Source organism: Helianthus annuus, chromosome 10, assembly GCF_002127325.2.
Source record: "Helianthus annuus cultivar XRQ/B chromosome 10, HanXRQr2.0-SUNRISE, whole genome shotgun sequence".
Taxonomy (NCBI): domain Eukaryota; kingdom Viridiplantae; phylum Streptophyta; class Magnoliopsida; order Asterales; family Asteraceae; genus Helianthus; species Helianthus annuus.
In genome coordinates, this window is record NC_035442.2 from 116,938,003 (window position 1) to 116,959,485 (window position 21,483).

At 35.7% G+C, this 21,483-nt stretch overlaps 1 protein-coding gene across 1 annotated transcript; it reads right to left on the reverse strand.

The window, feature by feature from the left end:
• Window positions 1-13,832: 13,832 nt before the first annotated feature.
• On the reverse strand, window positions 13,833-16,696 carry LOC110885106 (putative clathrin assembly protein At1g03050). The gene is made up of 2 exons (XM_022132808.2): window positions 15,813-16,696; window positions 13,833-14,979 (listed from the first exon to the last, which is right to left on the reverse strand). Exons 1-2 carry the CDS (start codon window positions 16,450-16,452, stop codon window positions 13,910-13,912), a joined length of 1,710 nt encoding a protein of 569 aa, XP_021988500.1. The 5' UTR covers window positions 16,453-16,696; the 3' UTR covers window positions 13,833-13,909.
• Between the last annotated feature and the right edge of the window lie 4,787 nt (window positions 16,697-21,483).

The following is a 21,483-nucleotide window of genomic DNA, read 5'->3' on the forward strand; positions in this document are numbered from 1 at the left end:
TTTACGCAAACTAGTTACGTAAACCGAACCGAACGCGAAAAGGGCGATACGGGTAGCCAAAAGATTCAAATGCAAGTTCCCTGAATTAATATGCTTAGAATATGATATTATATCAGTAAGTTATGTTCTATATTGCCCGGGATAATTTTAAACTCAATTTATGCCTTAGAAGGGCATTTTGGTCATTTAAAGGATAATAAAAGGGTAAAATTAGCAATCTGAGTTTCGGGTCTGGTTCATACAGTAAATATACTTAATATAACATATTATATCAGTAGGGTATGACCCATATATCAAATTTATCATTTAAAACCAAACTATGCACCGTAGGGGCAATTTAGTAATTTCACAAGGGCTAAAAATGCCAAAACTGGAAATCTGAGTTCATATACTTATACTTACTGTTTTTATATGAAAATAAGCTAAACACATCAGTAGGTATAGGTCTTATACGTTTAAAACAAGTATAACGCTTACTATGCGCTTAAAACGCTAAATATGCGATTCAAGGGCGTTTTCGGGTTTTCAAATTAAATCTGAGATTTTTATATTTCCAGAAGTCTTATAATAATTTATTCATCATACAAAATCAGTAGAAAAAGGTTTCGGGTCAAAAGGAGGTGTAAAACTCATTTTATGGCTAAAACGGTCAAAACCGACATAAGCCGAAATGACTAGGTGATCTAGGATCCGTTCAGCCAAAAATTAATTAAAAATCACCAAAATTCCCAGAATATTATAATACATCAGTTGGTAAAAAGTTTTGTACCAAAACGTGGCCAGAAACGGGTTCTACGCGAAAAGGACCGTTTATGTAAATTTATAATATAGTTTTACGCTAATGGCCATAACTCACAATCTGGACCACCAACTGATCCGAAATTTTCGGTGCAAGTTTATATATTAGAAATAAAGGTTTCTATCCTTTCATTTTTCCAAAAATCCCGTTTTAAATCGAAAAGGGCAAAATAGTCAACTTTATGCATAAACCGGAAACATGCATTCGAATAGGCTAAGCATAGACTCAATCAAAGAAAATTCCAGAAAGTTTAACTAAAATAAAAATAGTCAAAAATACTTTCCAATACAGATCTCGAACATGCATGTACGAATCCGAATCGATAGTCTACGAAATAATCGTTTTACAAGACTTTCGGTTCCGATTCGTGGCTATACTATAGATTGTCGAGTTGATGATGATTAGAACACATTCTTATATGTATTATAAGTCATTTTTAATGATCAATCAGGTTGCATGTCATCTATATCATTAATCATGTCATTTTTCACAAAAATCGCTTCTGTTGACTTTTTAGAAATAGGTTTGACTCGACATTAAGCATGCATGTAGTGGGAATCAGTTAGTACCCTTTAGAGGGTTTGTTTCCCACATAAATACCAATCTATAACAAGTTTCAATTCGAGAATTGACTGGAAGAAATCCGTTTAATCAGAAAGTCAAAGGTTATGAACACCCAGTTTGACTTTTATCAATAAACACAACAAGAACGGATTAAAGAACAAATTGAAAGCTTACAAAGGTCCTAAAGATGTTTAGTGGACACTAGAAGTCGGCCTTGATGATCAGATTTCCTCCAGAGAGCTTGCTTGAAGTTCTTGAATGTTGAGAGCACTTGTTCTTCAATTGCAAATGACCAAAATGAGATCAAAACTTGATTTAAACCCATAATTTCGAGGCCACTGTAGTTGTAGGCATGCATGGCATGTTATTGGGCTAATTGGAGGCAAGTTACAACTGTAATGCACTCAAATTCGGACTCAAATCAACCAAAATACGATTTCTGGTCGCTGGGCAACCCACGCAGCCCGCTTGGGCTTTCCCAGGCGGGTCGCCTGACCCCTGGTTCAGCCAAACAACTTTCACACATTGGCAGCTTTGACCCCTGAACTTGTACGCGATGTTTCGGCTACTTTTCTCGACCCGTAAACCCCCAAACTTGGTTTTTAAGAACCTTAGGACTTTTACCAACATGGTAATGCCCTCGGATAACTTTGCGCTCAACCGAAAAGCCCTGAAATTCGACGTTGACGCTTTTAGTCCCTTAAGTACGGTTTTGGCCATAACTTTCTCATACGTTGACGAAACTTCATGAAATTTTTACCACATATTCTAGTGAGTATATTTTAGCTATACAAAGCTTCGGGTCTGCCAAAAGTTCACTCAGAGGTATAAATTAAACATGTTGACACTTTTGGGCCCCTATAGTTTACAATACTTCACTTTTTGTGCAATTCCCGCGTCGTATGATCCATGAACCATCCGTTAAAGGTTATAAACATTATGTAGGGTTATCATAGAGCCTATTTATCCATTGTTGACACTTTGGACCCTTACGTTCCATAGTTTTCACTGTTTGTCACTTTTAGTCCCTCTAAAGTATGTTTTCACATAACGGAACCTTATGACACGTCTCAAGACATTATTGGACGAAATTTTTCGAGGTGTTACATGAAGTCTACTGTGATGCTTCAAAATTAGGATACTGATGCGTGTTGATGCAACGCAAGAAGGTAATTGCGTATGCCTCTAGGCAGTTGAAAAAGCACGAGTAAAATTATACGACTCATGACCTAGAATTAGGAGCCATAATTTTTGCCCTTAAAATCTGGAGACATTATCTGTATGGAAGTAAGTTTACTATCTATACAGATCATAAAAGTTTAAGGTACATATTTGGGCAAAAAGAGTTAAATATGAGGCAAAGAAGGTGGATGGAAATCCTAAGCGATTACGACTGTGATATTCAATATCACGAAGGGAAGGCGAACGTAGTCGCAGACGCCTTGAGTCGTAAATATCATGAAAAGCAAAAGCGAATCCGTGCTCTTAGACTAAATCTACAATTGGATTTAATGAAACAATTGAGGAACGTTCAGGAAATGGCAATCAAGGACGATTCTGAAGGAATGAAAGGTTACCTAAAAGAATTAGAGCAAGGAAAGGATGAAATTTGGAGATTCCACAAGAAACGAATTTGGGTACCTAAGCAGGGAGAATTAAGAAATAAAATATTAGAAGAAGCTCATAAATCTAGGTATACCGTACACCCAGGAAACAATAAGATGTATCAAGATTTAAGGAATAATTTCTGGTGGATAGGAATGAAAAAGGATATAGCTGAATATGTATCTAAGTGTCTTACTTGTTCACAAGTTAAGGCTGAACACCAGAAACCTTCAGGACTATTACAACAGTTAGAAATGCCTGTATGGATATGGGAACTCATAACAATAGACTTTGTTACTAAGTTACCCAAAACCAGAAAAGGTAATGATGCTATTTGGGTAATTGTGGATCGATTAACCAAATCAGCTCATTTTCTACCAATGAAGGAAACCTTTAGCATGGAAAGGTTAGCCAAGTTGTACGTAGATGAAATAGTATCCTTACATGGAGTTCCACTCTCCATTGTATCGGATAGAGATAGTCGCTTCACTTCCCGTTTCTGGACAAGTTTCCAAGAAGCAATGGGAACCCGACTCAATTTAAGTACCGCATATCATCCTCAAACGGACGGACAAAGTGAAAGGACGATACAAACCTTGGAAGACATGCTCCGCGCATGTGTAATCGACTTTGGTGGTAATTGGGATAACCATTTACCATTAATTGAATTCTCCTATAACAATAGTTATCATTCAAGTATCGAAGCTGCTCCATTCGAAGCACTGTATGGACGCAAGTGCAGAACCCCAGTTTGTTGGGCAGAAATAGGAGAAAGTCAATTATCAGGTCCTGAGATTGTACAAGAAACCACTGATAAGATAACTCAGATCAAGGAAAGACTGAAAACGGCTCGAGATCGTCAGAAGAACTATGCAGACAATCGTCGCAAACCATTAGAATTTCAAGTCGGAGACAAAGTACTATTGAAAGTTTCTCCTTGGAAAGGAGTAGTACGATTTGGTAAGAAAGGAAAACTGAGTCCAAGATATGTTGGACCATTTCCAGCGATCCAACGAATAGGACCAGTAGCTTATCGTTTACAACTACCAGAAGAATTAGCTGGAGTACATGATGTATTTCATGTATCCAATCTCAAGAAATGTTTATAAGATGAATCACTGGTAGTACCTCTTCGAGATATAGAGGTAAACGAAAAGCTGAAATTTGTTGAGAAACCTCTTCAAATTGAGGATCGAAAGATCAAGTTTCTCAAACATAAACGACTAGTATTAGTCAAAGTCAGATGGGATTCAAAGAGAGGAGTTGAATATACTTGGGAACTGGAATCAGAAATGAAGCGAAAGTATCCTCACTTATTCCAGTAAATCTCGAGGACGAGATTTTTATTAAGGTAGGGAGAATGTAACAACTCTCATCAAAAGTTATATTTATTTAATTAAATTGTCCAATAGGAAACCCTAATTGAGAAACCCAAGTGATTCTGAATTAACCCTAAAATTTTCAGAACATTTAGAATCAGGATTAGGGCCCCTAAAACTCAGGGGGGGGATAAACCCTAGTTGACGTTTATCACAATAACTAGCTGTCAACTTCGAATTTTAAAATTCTGTCGACTCAGCCAGCCTACACACACAAAAACCTACCCTATGAACATAGGTTACCCCTCGCGTCACGCAACGCCCATGGGGGTACCCCTCGCGTCACGCGACGAGGGTCAAAATTTGGCTATAAATAGCTGACATTGGGACTTGAATTATGTCTTTGGAACGACTCAAATTCGTTCTACATAGCCTGAGTTACAACCAAAACAGTCCACAACACACACTAATCACGAAGTGCTGCCGCAATCAGGGTATTAACTCGATCGCTATTACGATTCATTTTCCGACCGATCAATATATCCAATGGATGTTTAAGTGCCGCCCACATTAGGGTTATACTTTGTCGTTCGTCGTTAATTCGATGGATGTTTAAGTATCGCACTTTGTCGTTCGTTGTGAGAATTTGATCTCGTGAGTTATCGTAACTGCTGTATTGATTACTAACCCAGTTTTGTGGGCATTGTTATTTAAATTAGGTTAACAAGGCTAATCCATATTCTGTCCGTATTAAATCTTCATTAAATCTGCAATGTGAGTCATTCTCTTTTTATCAAATTGCAAAAGCATGTTTATTTTCAAAGATTATAATTACAGTGATTAAGTTTATGTAATCACCAAGTTACAGCCAGTATGTGGGGTTTTGTATACATTACTTCTGTTTTATCACATTAGGTGGGCGAACCTAAAAATTGTGATATTCGTCACTATTGGGGCAACCATTAGTGGTATGACCATAGTCACAGATCCGGTCGAGTGACAAATACTGTGGGTAATTGGTAGATATCAGAAACATTGTAATCTCTCTTAATACTGTAAATTATAATAAACGAGTCATTTTAATAAATAGAATGATTCACTCAGTATTTCCCGCTGACAAAACCTTTTTCAAACATGTTTCAGGTGATCTATTGTAATTCAGGAAAAGTGCTGGGAAACATTTCAAGCTTAAGAAAGTGGCTCATTATAAAATAAAGAAATATGTTTTGTAAAAATAAAGATTTTTCAGTGAAATCATGTTATTGTAAATTACTGGGGTTTTATTCCGAGTTGTGAAATAAAATAATAATCGGGAAAATTTTAGCTTTACGACGATCCTGATAATAAACTTCCGCTGTTAAACTCAATTAAATAATTACCACGGGATTTCTGTCCCGCGGCTCCTGAAACGGGTCAAACCGGGTCGGGGGGCGTCAGAAATAAGGTGGTATCAGAGCCACTGGGTTAAGCTAATTAAGTATTTAGATATACTTAATTTTTCCTGGTTACTATTATGTGATTATGTGTTTTATTAACTGGCTATTTGTTAGTTACAGTATGAATAAGCAAAAGCCGTCAAATATCTATCTTAAATTAGATAGGTCAGTCAACGAGAAGGGAAGTTCATCCCAAACCAAATCTTCAAAACTCCCTCCAATTCCTGAAGAAGGAATATTTGTGCGAAAAGCACAATATGAGAAACCACTTTCTCCTAGAAAAAGGAGTATGATTATTAAGAAAAGTAAAGAGCAAATCCGGGAAAAGAAGATTAAAAAGGAAACCCAGGAATTAATCAATAAATCACCTTGGGAAGACAAGCTAGATGAGAAATGGGCAAATTTGTATATGCTAGCCACAGTAGCAGAAAATGCAAATCTTTAATATGTTAACTCAAATCTTAGTACCTTATCCCCTACAATCCAGAAACCTTATGCAATAAATAAATAAATTTACAATAAACCTTAGTGTGTTCCAGTTATCTTTGTAATAAATTAGTACGCAGTATGCAATAAATTTTAAAGGTTATTTATGAAATTTATTATAAGATTTTAACTTAGTATTTGATGCATTGCATATATGCTACATCAGCATGAGTGAAATATCTGAAGCCTTTCAGAACCTCAATCTTTACCCGGTGAATATAGAAGTTTCCAAAGAAATTACTGGATACTTTCCTGATGTGGAACAACCTGTAGAATTCAAAGCTCCACCTTTGGAAAAGCCAAAACGAAAGAAAAGAAAGAATTATGTATGGGGGAGTCGTATACGTAGGAAAAAGCCAGCTACGAAACTTCCTAAAATAAACAATCCTTTAGAAAAAGGAAAAGAAACTGTAACCAAGGAAAGTTCTAAACAGCAAGAGATGGAAACTGAGGTCAAGGAAGATTCTAGGCAAATGGAAATACAGTTTGAGGAATATTCTAAGGAAATAGAAATAGAAGTTGGACAAGGTTCTAGACCAACTCAGATGGAAATTGGAGAGAGCTCCAAACAAAACCAGGGAATAACTTTTCAGGAGGAAATAGATTTTCTATTGGCAAGCTGTGAGACTATTCAGCCTGTCAATACTAATGTTTTTACCTATCCTATTGAAAATCAACTCCCTATGAATTTTGAACCAGCAATACCAGAACCAATAGTCCACTCCCAGCCTGTAGGAATGGGCGAATGGTGGACGAATGATTGGCAATTTCAAAATATTGTCAACGATCCTTATTCCTTTCTTCCACAATTCGATCCAGAACCCCTACCTAATCCACCAATGAGTAACGAAAATATGGCTGAACTTCGCCATTATGGTGAAGAATTGATGGATGCAGGAAGTAGAATCAGGGAGATAGGGGGACAAATTGCCTGGAAGTATGATGAAAGGGAGCTTCGTTTTTAGGACAACAAGTGACGAGAGATAGGAGGATGGCAAAACTGTGGTTTTATAATAGTAAAAGTAATAGTGAAATCAGTCTGTAACATAACTACGAATAAAACTTTGTAAGATATTGGTGTGTAGTGATGCATACTATAACAGATATAAAATGGAATCGAGAAATCGATAGTTTTGACTATACATGTATTGTAAATTGTCTGATTGTCTGTGTATAATTGCTATTTATCAGATACTAATAAAAATTATATATATATATATATATATTCAGATGGCAAACATTGGTAATGAACCGGTAAATGAGGTTAATCAGTCAGAGCAACATCCAGGGGATCAATATATGACTAGGCAAGATATCGAAAATATTGTTGCTCAAGGGATAGCCAATGCTATTCCAGCATTCGTTGCTGCTGTAAAAAGTCCAATCGAACCACAATATATTGTTCCTAGTAAACGTATTCCTGAAGATAACTTCAGTAATAGTGTAAACGTGGGCAATAATCATGTTAATCATGATAATGAATCCCAGCACACACCGCTCCATAAGAAACTGAAAGCTGCAACACCTGGTTGCACTTTCAAAGAATTCCTTGCTTGTAAACCCACTGAATTTGCAGGCAATGGAGGGGCAACTGCATCACTGCGTTGGGTAGAGAAAACCGAAGCAGTAATTGCAATAAGTAAGTGTTCCAAAGATGATCAGGTCATGTACGCATCAAATCTTTTTAAGGAAGGAGCACTCGAATGGTGGAACACTATGTTACAAGCTAAAGGAAGAAATAGGGCTTATGCTATGACTTGGGAAAAATTTAAGAATCTTGTAGAAAGAAAATTCTGTCCTGAGTTTGAAAAGGAACAAATGACAAATAAGTTCCTAAATCATCGGATGATAGGTGTAGACTGTCGCGGTTATACTTCGACATTCTTTGAATATGCTAGAGTGGTACCAACACTGGCTTCGCCAGAACCGGTACTTATTTCTCGCTACATTTGGGGATTAATTAGCGAAATTCGCAATATCGTTAAAGCTGCGAGACCTCGCACTATTGACGATGCAGTAGAATTAGCTAACACTCTAACTGATGAATTGGTACGCACAAGAGATGAAGACAGGAAAAAGGAACTAGCTCAGAAAATTACCCAAGGATTTCGGGTGGGTAATAGTAGTAATTTCAAGAAAAGAGGAGCAGGGCAATCTTCAACTATGCCATTCTGCAAGACTTGCAAAAAGAAACATTACGGAAGATGTAATATAACTTGCAATTTTTGCAAAACTATAGGACATCGTGAAGAAAACTGCAAAAAGAAATCCGTAATTTGTTACAATTTTGGAGAAGCCGGACATTTCAAAACAGAATGTCCTAAATTAGTCAAACCAGTAGACAACAAACCCAAGGCGACTGAAGGAGTTACTAAGAAGAATGTCAGAGCATTCCAGCTAACCACTCAAGAAGCAGAGCTCATTCCAGATGTGATAGCCGGTACATTCTTAGTTCATAACGTTTATGCAAAAGTATTATTTAACTCTGGTGCAAACCAAAGTTTTATCAATACTTTATTCTGCCAAGCGCTTAAGTTACCATTAACACACATTAGGCAGATTTTTACAGTCGAAACCGCAGATGGGAATTCAGTTAAAATCAATCAGGTTTTGCAAAAGGTAGAAATAGAACTTTCAGGTCATAAATTTGCTGCAAACCTATTACCTATGAAATTAGCTGAATTTGATGTTGTGTTAGGAATGGATTGGTTAATAGCCAACCATGCTCAAATCATTTGTGATAAAAACTCTATAGAAATTCAAGCACCTACTGGAGAAGTAATCATGATTACAGGAGATAAACTTCGAAAGCCACTGAAATTCATTTCAGTAATGAAGTTGGCTAGTTATTCAAGAAAACAAGAAATGGTGTATATGATTTCTGTAATCATTAACACTAAAAGTAAGGAACTCCAGAACATCCCAATAGTTTCAGAATACCCAGATGTCTTTCCAGAAGAATTACCGGGGTTACCACCTGACAGGGAAGTAGAGTTTAGAATTCATCTAATCCCAGGTACTACACCAATAGCTAAGGCACCTTATCGATTAGCACCCACCGAAATGCTAGAATTGAAAAAGCAGTTAGATGAATTACTAAGCAAAGGATTTATACAACCTAGTTCATCCCCTTGGGGTGCACCAGTGTTGTTTGTGAAAAAGAAAGATGGATCGATGAGAATGTGTATCGATTATAGAGAACTGAATAAGGTAACAATTAAGAATCGATACCCATTACCTAGGATTGATGATCTTTTTGATCAACTTCAGGGGGCTAGATATTTTTCTAAGATAGACTTACGCTCCGGATATCATCAATTGAAGGTAAAAGAAGAAGACATACCAAAAACTGCTTTCAGAACTAGGTATGGTCATTACGAGTTTACAGTCATGCCCTTTGGATTAACAAATGCACCTGCTGCATTCATGGACATGATGAATAGGATCTGTAAACCATATTTGGATAAATTTGTAATTGTTTTCATATACGATATACTTATTTATTCAAAAAGTCAGGACGAACATTGTAAGCACCTGCATACACTCTTAACTTTGTTAAGAAAGGAAAAGCTTTATGCCAAATTCTCGAAGTGTGAATTCTGGCTACAGGAAGTACAATTTTTAGGACATATGGTGAATCACGAAGGAATTCACGTAGATCCTTCTAAAGTAGAAGCAATCACCAAATGGAAAGTCCCGCAAACAGCTATGGAAATTAGAAGTTTTATAGGTTTAGCTGGGTATTATAGACGGTTTATTAAGGATTTTTCCAAGATAGCTGGACCATTAACTAAGCTAACCTGTAAAGCCATTAAGTTTGAATGGGGACCTAAACAAGAAGAAGCCTTTAGAATCTTGAAGCAGAAATTAACAAATGCTCCAATCTTAGCCTTACCAGAAGGAACTGAAGATTTTGAAGTCTACTGTGATGCTTCAAAATTAGGATACGGATGCGTGTTGATGCAACGCAAGAAGGTAATTGCGTATGCCTCTAGGCAGTTGAAAAAGCACGAGGAAAATTATACGACTCATGACCTAGAATTAGGAGCCATAATTTTTGCCCTTAAAATCTGGAGACATTATCTGTATGGAAGTAAGTTTACTATCTATACAGATCATAAAAGTTTAAGGTACATATTTGGGCAAAAAGAGTTAAATATGAGGCAAAGAAGGTGGATGGAAATCCTAAGCGATTACGACTGTGATATTCAATATCACGAAGGGAAGGCGAACGTAGTCGCAGACGCCTTGAGTCGTAAATATCATGAAAAGCAAAAGTGAGTCCGTGCTCTTAGATTAAATCTACAATTAGATTTAATGAAACAATTGAGGAACGTTCAGGAAATGGTAATCAAGGACGATTCTGAAGGAATGAAAGGTTACCTAAAAGAATTAGAGCAAGGAAAGGATGAAATTTGGAGATTCCACAAGAAACGAATTTGGGTACCTAAGCAGGGAGAATTAAGAAATAAAATATTAGAAGAAGCTCATAAATCTAGGTATACCGTACACCCAGGAAACAATAAGATGTATCAAGATTTAAGGAATAATTTCTGGTGGATAGGAATGAAAAAGGATATAGCTGAATATGTATCTAAGTGTCTTACTTGTTCACAAGTTAAGGCTGAACACCAGAAACCTTCAGGACTATTACAACAGTTAGAAATGCCTGTATGGATATGGGAACTCATAACAATAGACTTTGTTACTAAGTTACCCAAAACCAGAAAAGGTAATGATGCTATTTGGGTAATTGTGGATCGATTAACCAAATCAGCTCATTTTCTACCAATGAAGGAAACCTTTAGCATGGAAAGGTTAGCCAAGTTGTACGTAGATGAAATAGTATCCTTACATGGAGTTCCACTCTCCATTGTATCGGATAGAGATAGTCGCTTCACTTCCCGTTTCTGGACAAGTTTCCAAGAAGCAATGGGAACCCGACTCAATTTAAGTACCGCATATCATCCTCAAACGGACGGACAAAGTGAAAGGACGATACAAACCTTGGAAGACATGCTCCGCGCATGTGTAATCGACTTTGGTGGTAATTGGGATAACCATTTACCATTAATTAAATTCTCCTATAACAATAGTTATCATTCAAGTATCGAAGCTGCTCCATTCGAAGCACTGTATGGACGCAAGTGCAGAACCCCAGTTTGTTGGGCAGAAATAGGAGAAAGTCAATTATCAGGTCCTGAGATTGTACAAGAAACCACTGACAAGATAACTCATATCAAGGAAAGACTGAAAACGGCTCGAGATCCTCAGAAGAACTATGCAGACAATCATCGCAAACCATTAGAATTTCAAGTCGGAGACAAAGTACTATTGAAAGTTTCTCCTTGGAAAGGAGTAGTACGATTTGGTAAGAAAGGAAAACTGAGTCCAAGATATGTTGGACCATTTCCAGTGATCCAACGAATAGGACCAGTAGCTTATCGTTTACAACTACCAGAAGAATTAGCTGGAGTACATGATGTATTTCATGTATCCAATCTCAAGAAATGTTTATCAGATGAATCACTGGTAGTACCTCTTCGAGATATAGAGGTAAACGAAAAGCTGAAATTTGTTGAGAAACCTCTTCAAATTGAGGATCGAAAGATCAAGTTTCTAAAACATAAACGACTAGTATTAGTCAAAGTCAGATGGGATTCAAAGAGAGGAGCTGAATATACTTGGGAACTGGAATCAGAAATGAAGCGAAAGTATCCTCACTTATTCCAGTAAATCTCGAGGACGAGATTTTTATTAAGGTAGGGAGAATGTAACAACTCTCATCAAAAGTTATATTTATTTAATTAAATTGTCCAATAGGAAACCCTAATTGAGAAACCCAAGTGATTCTGAATTAACCCTAAAATTTTCAGAACATTTGGAATCAGGATTAGGGCCCCTAAAACTCAGGAGGGGATAAACCCTAGTTGACGTTTATCACAATAACTAGCTGTCAACTTCGAATTTTAAAATTCTGTCGACTCAGCCAGCCTACACACACAAAAACCTACCCTATGAACATAGGTTACCCCTCGCGTCACGCGACGCCCATGGGGGTACCCCTCGCGTCACGCGACGAGGGTCAAAATTTGGCTATAAATAGCCGACATTGGGACTTGAATTCTGTCTTTGGAATGACTCAAATTCGTTCTACGTAGCCTGAGTTACAACCAAAACAGTCCACAACACACACTAATCACGAAGTGCTGCCGCAATCAGGGTATTAACTCGATCGCTATTACGATTCATTTTCCGACCGATCAATATATCCAATGGATGTTTAAGTGTCGCCCACATTAGGGTTATACTTTGTCGTTCGTCGTTAATTCGATGGATGTTTAAGTATCGCACTTTGTCGTTCGTTGTGAGAATTTGATCTCGTGAGTTATCGTAACTGCTGTATTGATTACTAACCCAGTTTTGTGGGCATTGTTATTTAAATTCGGTTAACAAGGCTAATCCATATTCTGTCCGTATTAAATCTGCATTAAATCTGCAATGTGAGTCATTCTCTTTTTATCAAATTGTAAAAGCATGTTTATTTTCAAAGGTTATAATTACAGTGATTAAGTTTATGTAATCACCAAGTTACAGCCAGTATGTGGGGTTTTGTATACATTACTTCTGTTTTATCACATTAGGTGGGCGAACCTAAAAATTGTGATATTCGTCACTATTGGGGCAACCATTAGTGGTATGACCATAGTCACAGATCCGGTCGAGTGACAAATACTGTGGGTAATTGGTAGATATCAGAAACATTGTAATCTCTCTTAATACTGTAAATTATAATAAACGAGTCATTTTAATAAATAGAATGATTCACTCAGTATTTCCCGCTGACAAAACCTTTTTCAAACATGTTTCAGGTGATCTATTGTAATTCAGGAAAAGTGCTGGGAAACATTTCAAGCTTAAGAAAGTGGCTCATTATAAAATAAAGAAATATGTTTTGTAAAAATAAAGATTTTTCAGTGAAATCATGTTATTGTAAATTACTGGGGTTTTATTCCGAGTTGTGAAATAAAATAATAATCGAGAAAATTTTAGCTTTACAACGATCCTAATAATAAACTTCCGCTGTTAAACTCAATTAAATAATTACCACGGGATTTCTGTCCCGCGGCTCCTGAAACGGGTCAAACCGGGTCGGGGGCCGTGACATGAATCATAATGAAGTCGTGAACTTCTGCAAGGAGATTGGAGTGGAGATAGAAGAAGATGGAAGCAATGAATGAAGATTTGAAACAAGGAACTTTTTAGACTATTTTACCTTAAGGAGGAATGTAAATTAGTAAACTAAAATCAAGAACATTATTATTAGCATTATTATTTTATATAACCTATACTTATGTGAGGGTCACATTTAATATCCTTGACAACATTAGGAAATTGGGTAGTTAAAGGGTAGTTAATGTTAGTTGGTAGTTAATTACCCTCAGTCGGATAACTAATTAGTACATAAGTAAAAAAGAATGTTGCAAACCCTTAAAAATTTATTCGTATATGAAGTTTGTGTGTTTATCAATATACCTATCCACGTCACAATCAACTTGCCAAATTGTTCTTTCATTCTTGTTAAACCTTAAATTCAATATCAATATATCATCGTCCCTACAACAAAGGCTAGTGTTCATAAGTGTCCATATATCTATTGTCCCAATATATTATTACTGATATGTGTAACCAACCATGTTTTATACAGACTGCTTCATATACATATTAGCCATTCCCACTTGTCCTTGATGTTGTTTCCACATCATCTGCTCTTCCACTAATAACCTTTGCTTCTTCTCCATATCCGACAGCTGCACGTATGAAGGTGGTGGTACTGCAAACGAGGCAGTAAAGGGGTCTTCACCTTGTGAGGTGCCATTGGCTGAAGGTGGCGGCATCAATGCTAGTGGTGTTGGCATTCCAGTGCTTCCAAAGGCAACACTGCTTGCACTTCCAGTGGTCATTGTTCCTGAATTAGCAGCAACTTGTGTTGCTCCTTGTTGGTACATTGAATCAAGAAGCAATGTATCAAACCCTTCAAGAAGGGATGGTTGGTGTTTTGATAATTGACTTGCGGTTTGAACCAGAGTAGTTTCCCAATCGGCAGACTCGTTGAAGGGTTCCCATGGTTGAGTTCCGGTTTTTTCTGAAGCTTCGGCCACTAAACCACAGCCAAATAATGCTAGAGCCAATTGGTCTGAATTTTCTTGTGTTGTTGGAGCATCATCTCCAAAACATAACAAATCACCTATATCTTGAGTCTTTGTGTCTTTTTTCTCTTCTTTATATCCTTCGGTTGTTGGCACTAGCTCAACTGAAATAACATGTGGTGTAGCCTGTTGTTCAGACTCAGGCTCAGGCTCTTGCTCTTGCTCTTGCTCAGGCTCAGGCTCAGGCTCAGGCTTAGGCTTAGGCTCGAGCTGAAGCTCTGGTACATGAATCAGTTCTTGTTGCTTTATTTCTATTTTTTGTTTGATAAACAGGTCCATTTCATCTAGTTTCATTTGTGAAATTTTGTTTATCTCTGGATAATCGGAAGTCTTTGCAATGCAGGCATCATTGCACCAATAGTAAAAAGTTTCGAGTTCTTCATATTGGTTTGCCACTTGACATAATACCTCAAAAACCTTCATGGAGTCTACTACATCGAGTTCTTCAAAACGATCCAGCAATATAAAAACGATCTCCGTTATGTCATAGTAAAGCTGGAAACTTTCCTTCACAAGTGGATATAAAGCCAGTGCCACAATCCTATTATTCTTTGCAGCACCTAAATCACCATTAGCAGAGAAAATAAATGCATCATCTTTGGCACTTACATGACAAATACACGTAAAACAATAGAAAATTTTCAACATGCCACTTAGGGAATAAATGTGACAAATTTGGCCCACTTTTAAAGATAAAGAAATGCTATGGTTATCTGGGTATCAAGCTATTATCAAACAAACTATAACTTATTTAATAAGTCACTTTTAGTTTCACAGTCTGAATTTGTTCATTTTTACATATGTATGACTTAATCTTCGAGACAAGCATATGCCTAGTGGATTAAGCTTTCAGGTAAAAAAGGAAATGCGCAAAATATAGGTAGAAAGTAATAATAGTTGTATAAAAATGTATAAAGATCATTACTTGACTAGGGTTGGGTTAAATGGGGAATAAGAAAAAGTGAAGAACTGGAGAACCACTAATTTTACATGTAAAAAATTCATTAAAAATCCTTTTTATGTAGATTTTTACATAATTTCTTCGAATCATTTTCATATAAACACATGTAGAATTTGTTCAAATTAAAAAAAAAAAAAAACTTTTCTAAATTCTTTTTTTATGTTTTTTGAACTTTTTATTTTTATTTTTTTATTAAAACGAATTCTACTTGTGTTTATACGTAAAAGCTTCAAAAATATTAGGTAAAATTTTATTTTTTCACATGTAAAAATGAATTATTTATGGGTTTATTTCATAATTCCACAGTTTCCTACTTTTTAGCTATTCCAACCTCATACTATTTTAACTTTCTAAAAAGTAAACTAGAAATTGTGTGGTGGTGGCCCAAAACCATTTTTGATCAATGATAAAAGATAAACGTTTTAATGCTACCTGTAGGTTGGCAGCCAAGTAAGAAATCAAGTTGTTTCATCAAATACTGTATTCGTGAACAAATTTGGTTGTTTTGCATTTTCCAAACAGGAGTTGTTCTAATAACAATGGTTCCAGGGCTTAGATGCTCCTCTTCTTCACCATCTGTATAGGAAAATAACTCATATGTTCGGTCGCATTCCACTATCCAGGAATCGAGTCGCTCACGGAGATACAAAGCATATGCCCTCACGAAAGCCGAAAAATCCCATGAGTTAGCCCAGGCAGCATCTCGAAAATCTGACATGTCCAATATGTGAGTGCCATTATATGTTGTAATGAAAATCTCTTGCATAAACAAAGGGTTTCCTTCTTGCATAAGACGTTGGATCAAGATGAGTGCTTTTATGGCCACAACCCAATCTTTGGTCTTGCATAGGCGTTGAGCGATGGTTGAAACACAAGAAGCTGCATGACACCGCGAATACGACGTGAGGGTTAAGATTTCGCGGATGTGATGCTCTTTTGCAAGACATACTTTGTGATCAGTGGCCTTAACAATGGCGACTCGAAGATTAGAAAACGTGGCAACTTTGGCTAATGTTCGGCTGGTATGATCCTTGAATGCTCCAATGGCTTTCCTGAAATTACTTGATTCCATTGGAGGGTTGAATTTGTAATGAACAAATGGAGAACCTCCCTCTTATAAGAGAGGCAGATTCTCCAATTGGTTGATTTCTTTGTTGTTACTAGATGGTGTGAGTTTGAATTTATTCTTGTTAACAATTGAAGAACCTCTATGGAGGGGCAGCAATGTTAACAAGATTAAATTTCAATTCCTCCCTCTAATGTGTTGTTATTTCTGTGTATCACATTAGTATATTTCTTTCCCTAACATTGTCATTAATTCGATACCATAAATCTCCCTGATATATAGCATGATAATGTGGAAGATTGTGAGGAAGATAATGACCAAAATGGCATCATGTCCATTTAATTGGTTGTACATTAAACTTGTTTGGTAGTAATAGAGCTATTAAATTCTGTCTAATTATTTTGTTAAACTATTTTATGGTATTTCTAAGGATTAAAAAAGTTGTAAATATTATCAAAAACTAATTTACTAATATCATATAAATTGTGGGGCCTTGGGTACGTGAAGCTCTCGACTTGCACCTAGCGCTTCACATCTCAGTTTTTTAGACCTAAACGTCATTAACTGCCTCTCGCATGTAAGACATTGTAATTGGATTGATTAGTTAGTTTGTGAGAAATATGTTGAGACCAAACCCAAGACAAGCACTAGTGCGGACTCTCATAGGTCCATGCTAGCTAGATCGTTCGGCATTGTTATATATTTATTTAACTTAAATTATTCTAGTTTTTGTAACTTTTCCCGATAATTATTATAATTTTTAATGTCCAAGAAATTGGGTAATCTATGCATTATTATTTTTAGTTATTAAAACCAATATCATTGTCTGCTTTTCTAGTGTTAATCCGACAATGAAGTTCGATGTGTAGGAACTATCTTAGTGGTATTTGGCTTGTATCTGCAAGAACACCTTTGCTATAAAAGAATTAACTTTATTTGGCACGAACACTCTTCCATTTTTCGTCGGCAGAAGACAACCTTCTAGCATTTGTTAGTGATACTTTCATTATTAAGCCGTTGGTAATTTTGCCCCAATCGTCTGGTCATGACAATCGTCTATAATCTACTGGTGGTTTCTCAATGAAACATATCAATCGCTTGTCGGTAAATTCTTTACTCACTTTGTATTGACCTATTACCGACAAATTAGCCACATTACCTCTACCCATTTGGTATTTTCCAAACAATGTTTTCGTCGTTAATAATCATATGTTTTATAATTGTAGTTTGATTGTAAATATAAAGAAATTGAGTTACCATCAAAGTACCCTGACCACCAGTAGCCACATGGTCGTTGTATTAAAGTCTCGATTAGTACCAGCTTTTTTATAAAAACATAAAACCGACCATTAGAAAAATACAACTAGGCAAAACACAAGTTTTGTCCATTTGCAAATGATAAATTAAGGTGGAGTTTCATATATACCCTACAAACTTGTAAAATATACACCTTTGCAAAATTATTAATATCACATATACGCTTACAATGTAGTTGAAATATCATATATACCCAATTTATTGAAACAATTTAATAAATGAAAATTTTGCCTTTATTTTTCTAAAACTTCAAAATCGCATATATGACCTTTAACTTCGTATTTAATCATTTCTACCTTAAATTATTTAGCTTAAATATTATTAGTTATAAATGAAAAATACTTTTGTTTATGGGAAAAAAATAAAAATGTGTTATATAAAAATAAGAAGTTAAAAGATGAGCATATATGAAAACTTGAAGTTAAAAAATAGGGCAAAATGATTATTTATTAGATGTTTTTAATAAATTAGGTATATTTGATATTTTAACTATTTTGTAAGGTTATATATGATATTTTAAGTTTTGGTTGGGTACATATGATATTTTTCAAGTTTGTAAGGATGTATATAAAATTAATCCTTAAATTAACTTCAAATTACTTCCATAAAGTTAAAAAGAGTTTAAACTTTTTTTCTTCATTATTATAAAAGAATTGTGCATCCATAGTAGTTAGACCATGTATAGCACTTCATGCTCAGGACCGTGAAGGAAGCTGACTCAAGTGGCACCACTTATGCAAGTTTTGGGCATGGAGAGAGTGTGTACACTATGCCTGTGGCCATGGAGGGCGTGCCTTAAGGAAACCACGGCTGAAGGTGGTGTTTCGCTGAGGTGGTGTGGATCCCACATCCTGGCCGTGAACCACTACCCATGGTTGTCTTATATGTGTTTCCATATGAAGATATGTGCAATTTTAATTATCCCATAAATTATATTGATTCAATAAAAAATGGGTCTCATAATTAAATAATTTCAGTCTAATAGAAAGAATTTAATCAAATCTCGTGAATAAAGGTTGATAATCTGATCAAATCTCCTATAAAAGCCTCTTCAACTTCACTTCAACTAAGTTGTAACAACTTATATCTTTAGTTCAGAAACGCATAAACAGATTTATAGGTTTAATCAAACCACCATGATCTATTGTGACCTTTATTTGGAGTTAACTTTATCACAAATTACTCACCTATTCATTTTGGCTCATCCACCTTTAATCGGTGCCCAATTTTTTCCACTCCATTTTGGTGAAATTGTTTTGCTTTCGTACTTTGATAGTCCCATTACCTCCTACTTTGAATTTTCTCACCTTTCCCTCTTCATTTTTTTTTTTTTTTTTTTGTTATGGAGTCTTTTAACAAAAAAAAGCAAGTGTTTGAATGATTTACATAATTATTTTACAAAATTTTAATTGAATTTATTAATGTACGTACTCATAACACCATGCTTAACAGATGAAAGTTATAGACTAGGTCTCAAACGGGATACGAAAACATGACTTGTTCGGACGATTGAGAATATGAGAACATGACATGTAGGGGTGTAATCGTATAGGTATGGTGAATAATTTTTATCATTTAATTCTAGATGAGGTAATTTGGTTTCTATCTCCACTTCTACTTTGATTGATAAAATGTAAAAATAGTTTAAAAACTAAAGAGAAATATAGTTAGAACTTAAAATGCGATGAATGTTTACAATCTCTTAATTACATAACAAGAAATGAAATTGTAATTATTTCTAATTTTTTGGATATTCGATTCTTTAAAAGCTAGTTAAAATAATTGAATGATAAAGTGATAAACACAATTGTACGTTTTACTTCATCCAGTTTTAATTGTTTTTTTTTTTTTATTTTTTTTATCCCCGTAGGAATTTAGAGGGGGGAAATAGATTATTTTTAGTAGGGCTGCAAACGAACTGAACTTTCAGCGAACAGTTCATGAACCGTTCGGCGGGAAGTTCGTTTGTGTTCGTTCGTTTAATAAATGAATGAACACGAACAAAAAATTTAGTTCGTTTAGTTAAATGAACGAACATGAACAAAGGCCATGTTCGTTCATTTGTGTTCGTGAACGTTCGGTAACGTGTTCGTTTACGTTCGTTTGTGTTCGTTTGTTTATGTTCGTTTGTATGTTCGTGTTCGTTTGTGTATAGGAATATATACATATATATATATATATATTATTTTATTTTATTACCCAACTTATATTATATTATATTATATGGCCCAACTTATATTCTATCGTTTGTTTATGTCATATGTGTTGAGCTTACTTGATGATGGTTGGACGAATTCAAGTTTATTTTGGTTATAGACGATCTCAAGGTTATTTTGGTGGATTAAATAGAGACTTGAAGTGTAAGATGAAGTTTTGAGACACTACTTTGTGTTAGTTATGTTTATAAAAATTATATATTAAGCTACTCAAGTTTGGATAATTAGCTTGGTATATTTTGGGTGGATCTACTTAGTGTTTTTTTTTTTTTTTGTTATGATCATCTTCGAAAGTAAATATATGTTCGTTTGTGTTTGTTTATGTTCATTAACGTTTGTTTGTGTTCGTTTGCATCTGTGTGCGTTCATGAACGTTCGTTTGTGTTCGGTACCTAAATTAACAAACGAACACAAACGAACACGAACAAGTTCATTTCCTTAACAAACGAACACGAACAAAAAATCTCGTTCGGTAAGTGTTCATGAACTGTTCGTGAACACATGAAATCCTTAACAAACGAACATGAACAAGACCGTGTTCGTGTTCGTTCGGTTCGTTTGCAGCCCTAATTTTTAGTTTCCTATTACCACAAGTAGAGAGATATCATCACATGAATGCAAGAATTATACTGGTGTACAAACTTACCTTACATACATTTTTGCCTCATTCTTAATCTTAACTATCTTAAAAGCACGAAGTCGGAGGGTTTTACGCCACCAACACCATCACTTTCATACTTTCCCACAACCGCCCCTTTACTCTGAATTTTCCACAATCTATTCTTCGCCTTTAGGGATGGCAAAAAAGCTCAAGCCCGATGGGTATACCCGAAACCCGAAACATACAGGCCGGCTATACCCGAAGCCCAATGGGTATGGGCTGGGTACGGGCTTAAAAAAAGAAAAAAATCGGGTACGGGTACGGGTATGAGATTTAGTGATACCCGCCGATATCCGGCTCATTTACCCAAATAATACCCGAAAATATCATATTATAGATTTCCATATATATAAACATAGTACATATACTTATTACCTTCTCTATAGTCATATGTGGATATGTATTTGGCATGTGCTTGTTGAACAAATAACTAATTTTTGAGCATGTATATTGGATATGGAAGCTATCACTCTTTGTTATGTGGATGTTTATGCAATTAGGTGGTCTTGATACAATTATTTAATTAAGTAATCGTTTTGATTTAGTTTGGTATATGCGATTTGAATATGATATGTAAGTTATTAATCATATTTTCATTTGTTATAGTTATTAAAATAGTAAATTATATAAAAATCAAAGTAAAAATTGCACATTTGTCCCAACAGGTATTTTTAAGAAATTAACGGGTATACCCGATACCCGCGGGTATGCCCGATACCCAACGGGTAATTAGCCGACAAATAACCGACGGGTAACGGGCCGAGTATGGGACAAAGAATTACAACCGGGTACGGGCCTAGGATTACCAATACCCGGTCCAAGCCTGGTCCATTGCCATTCGCC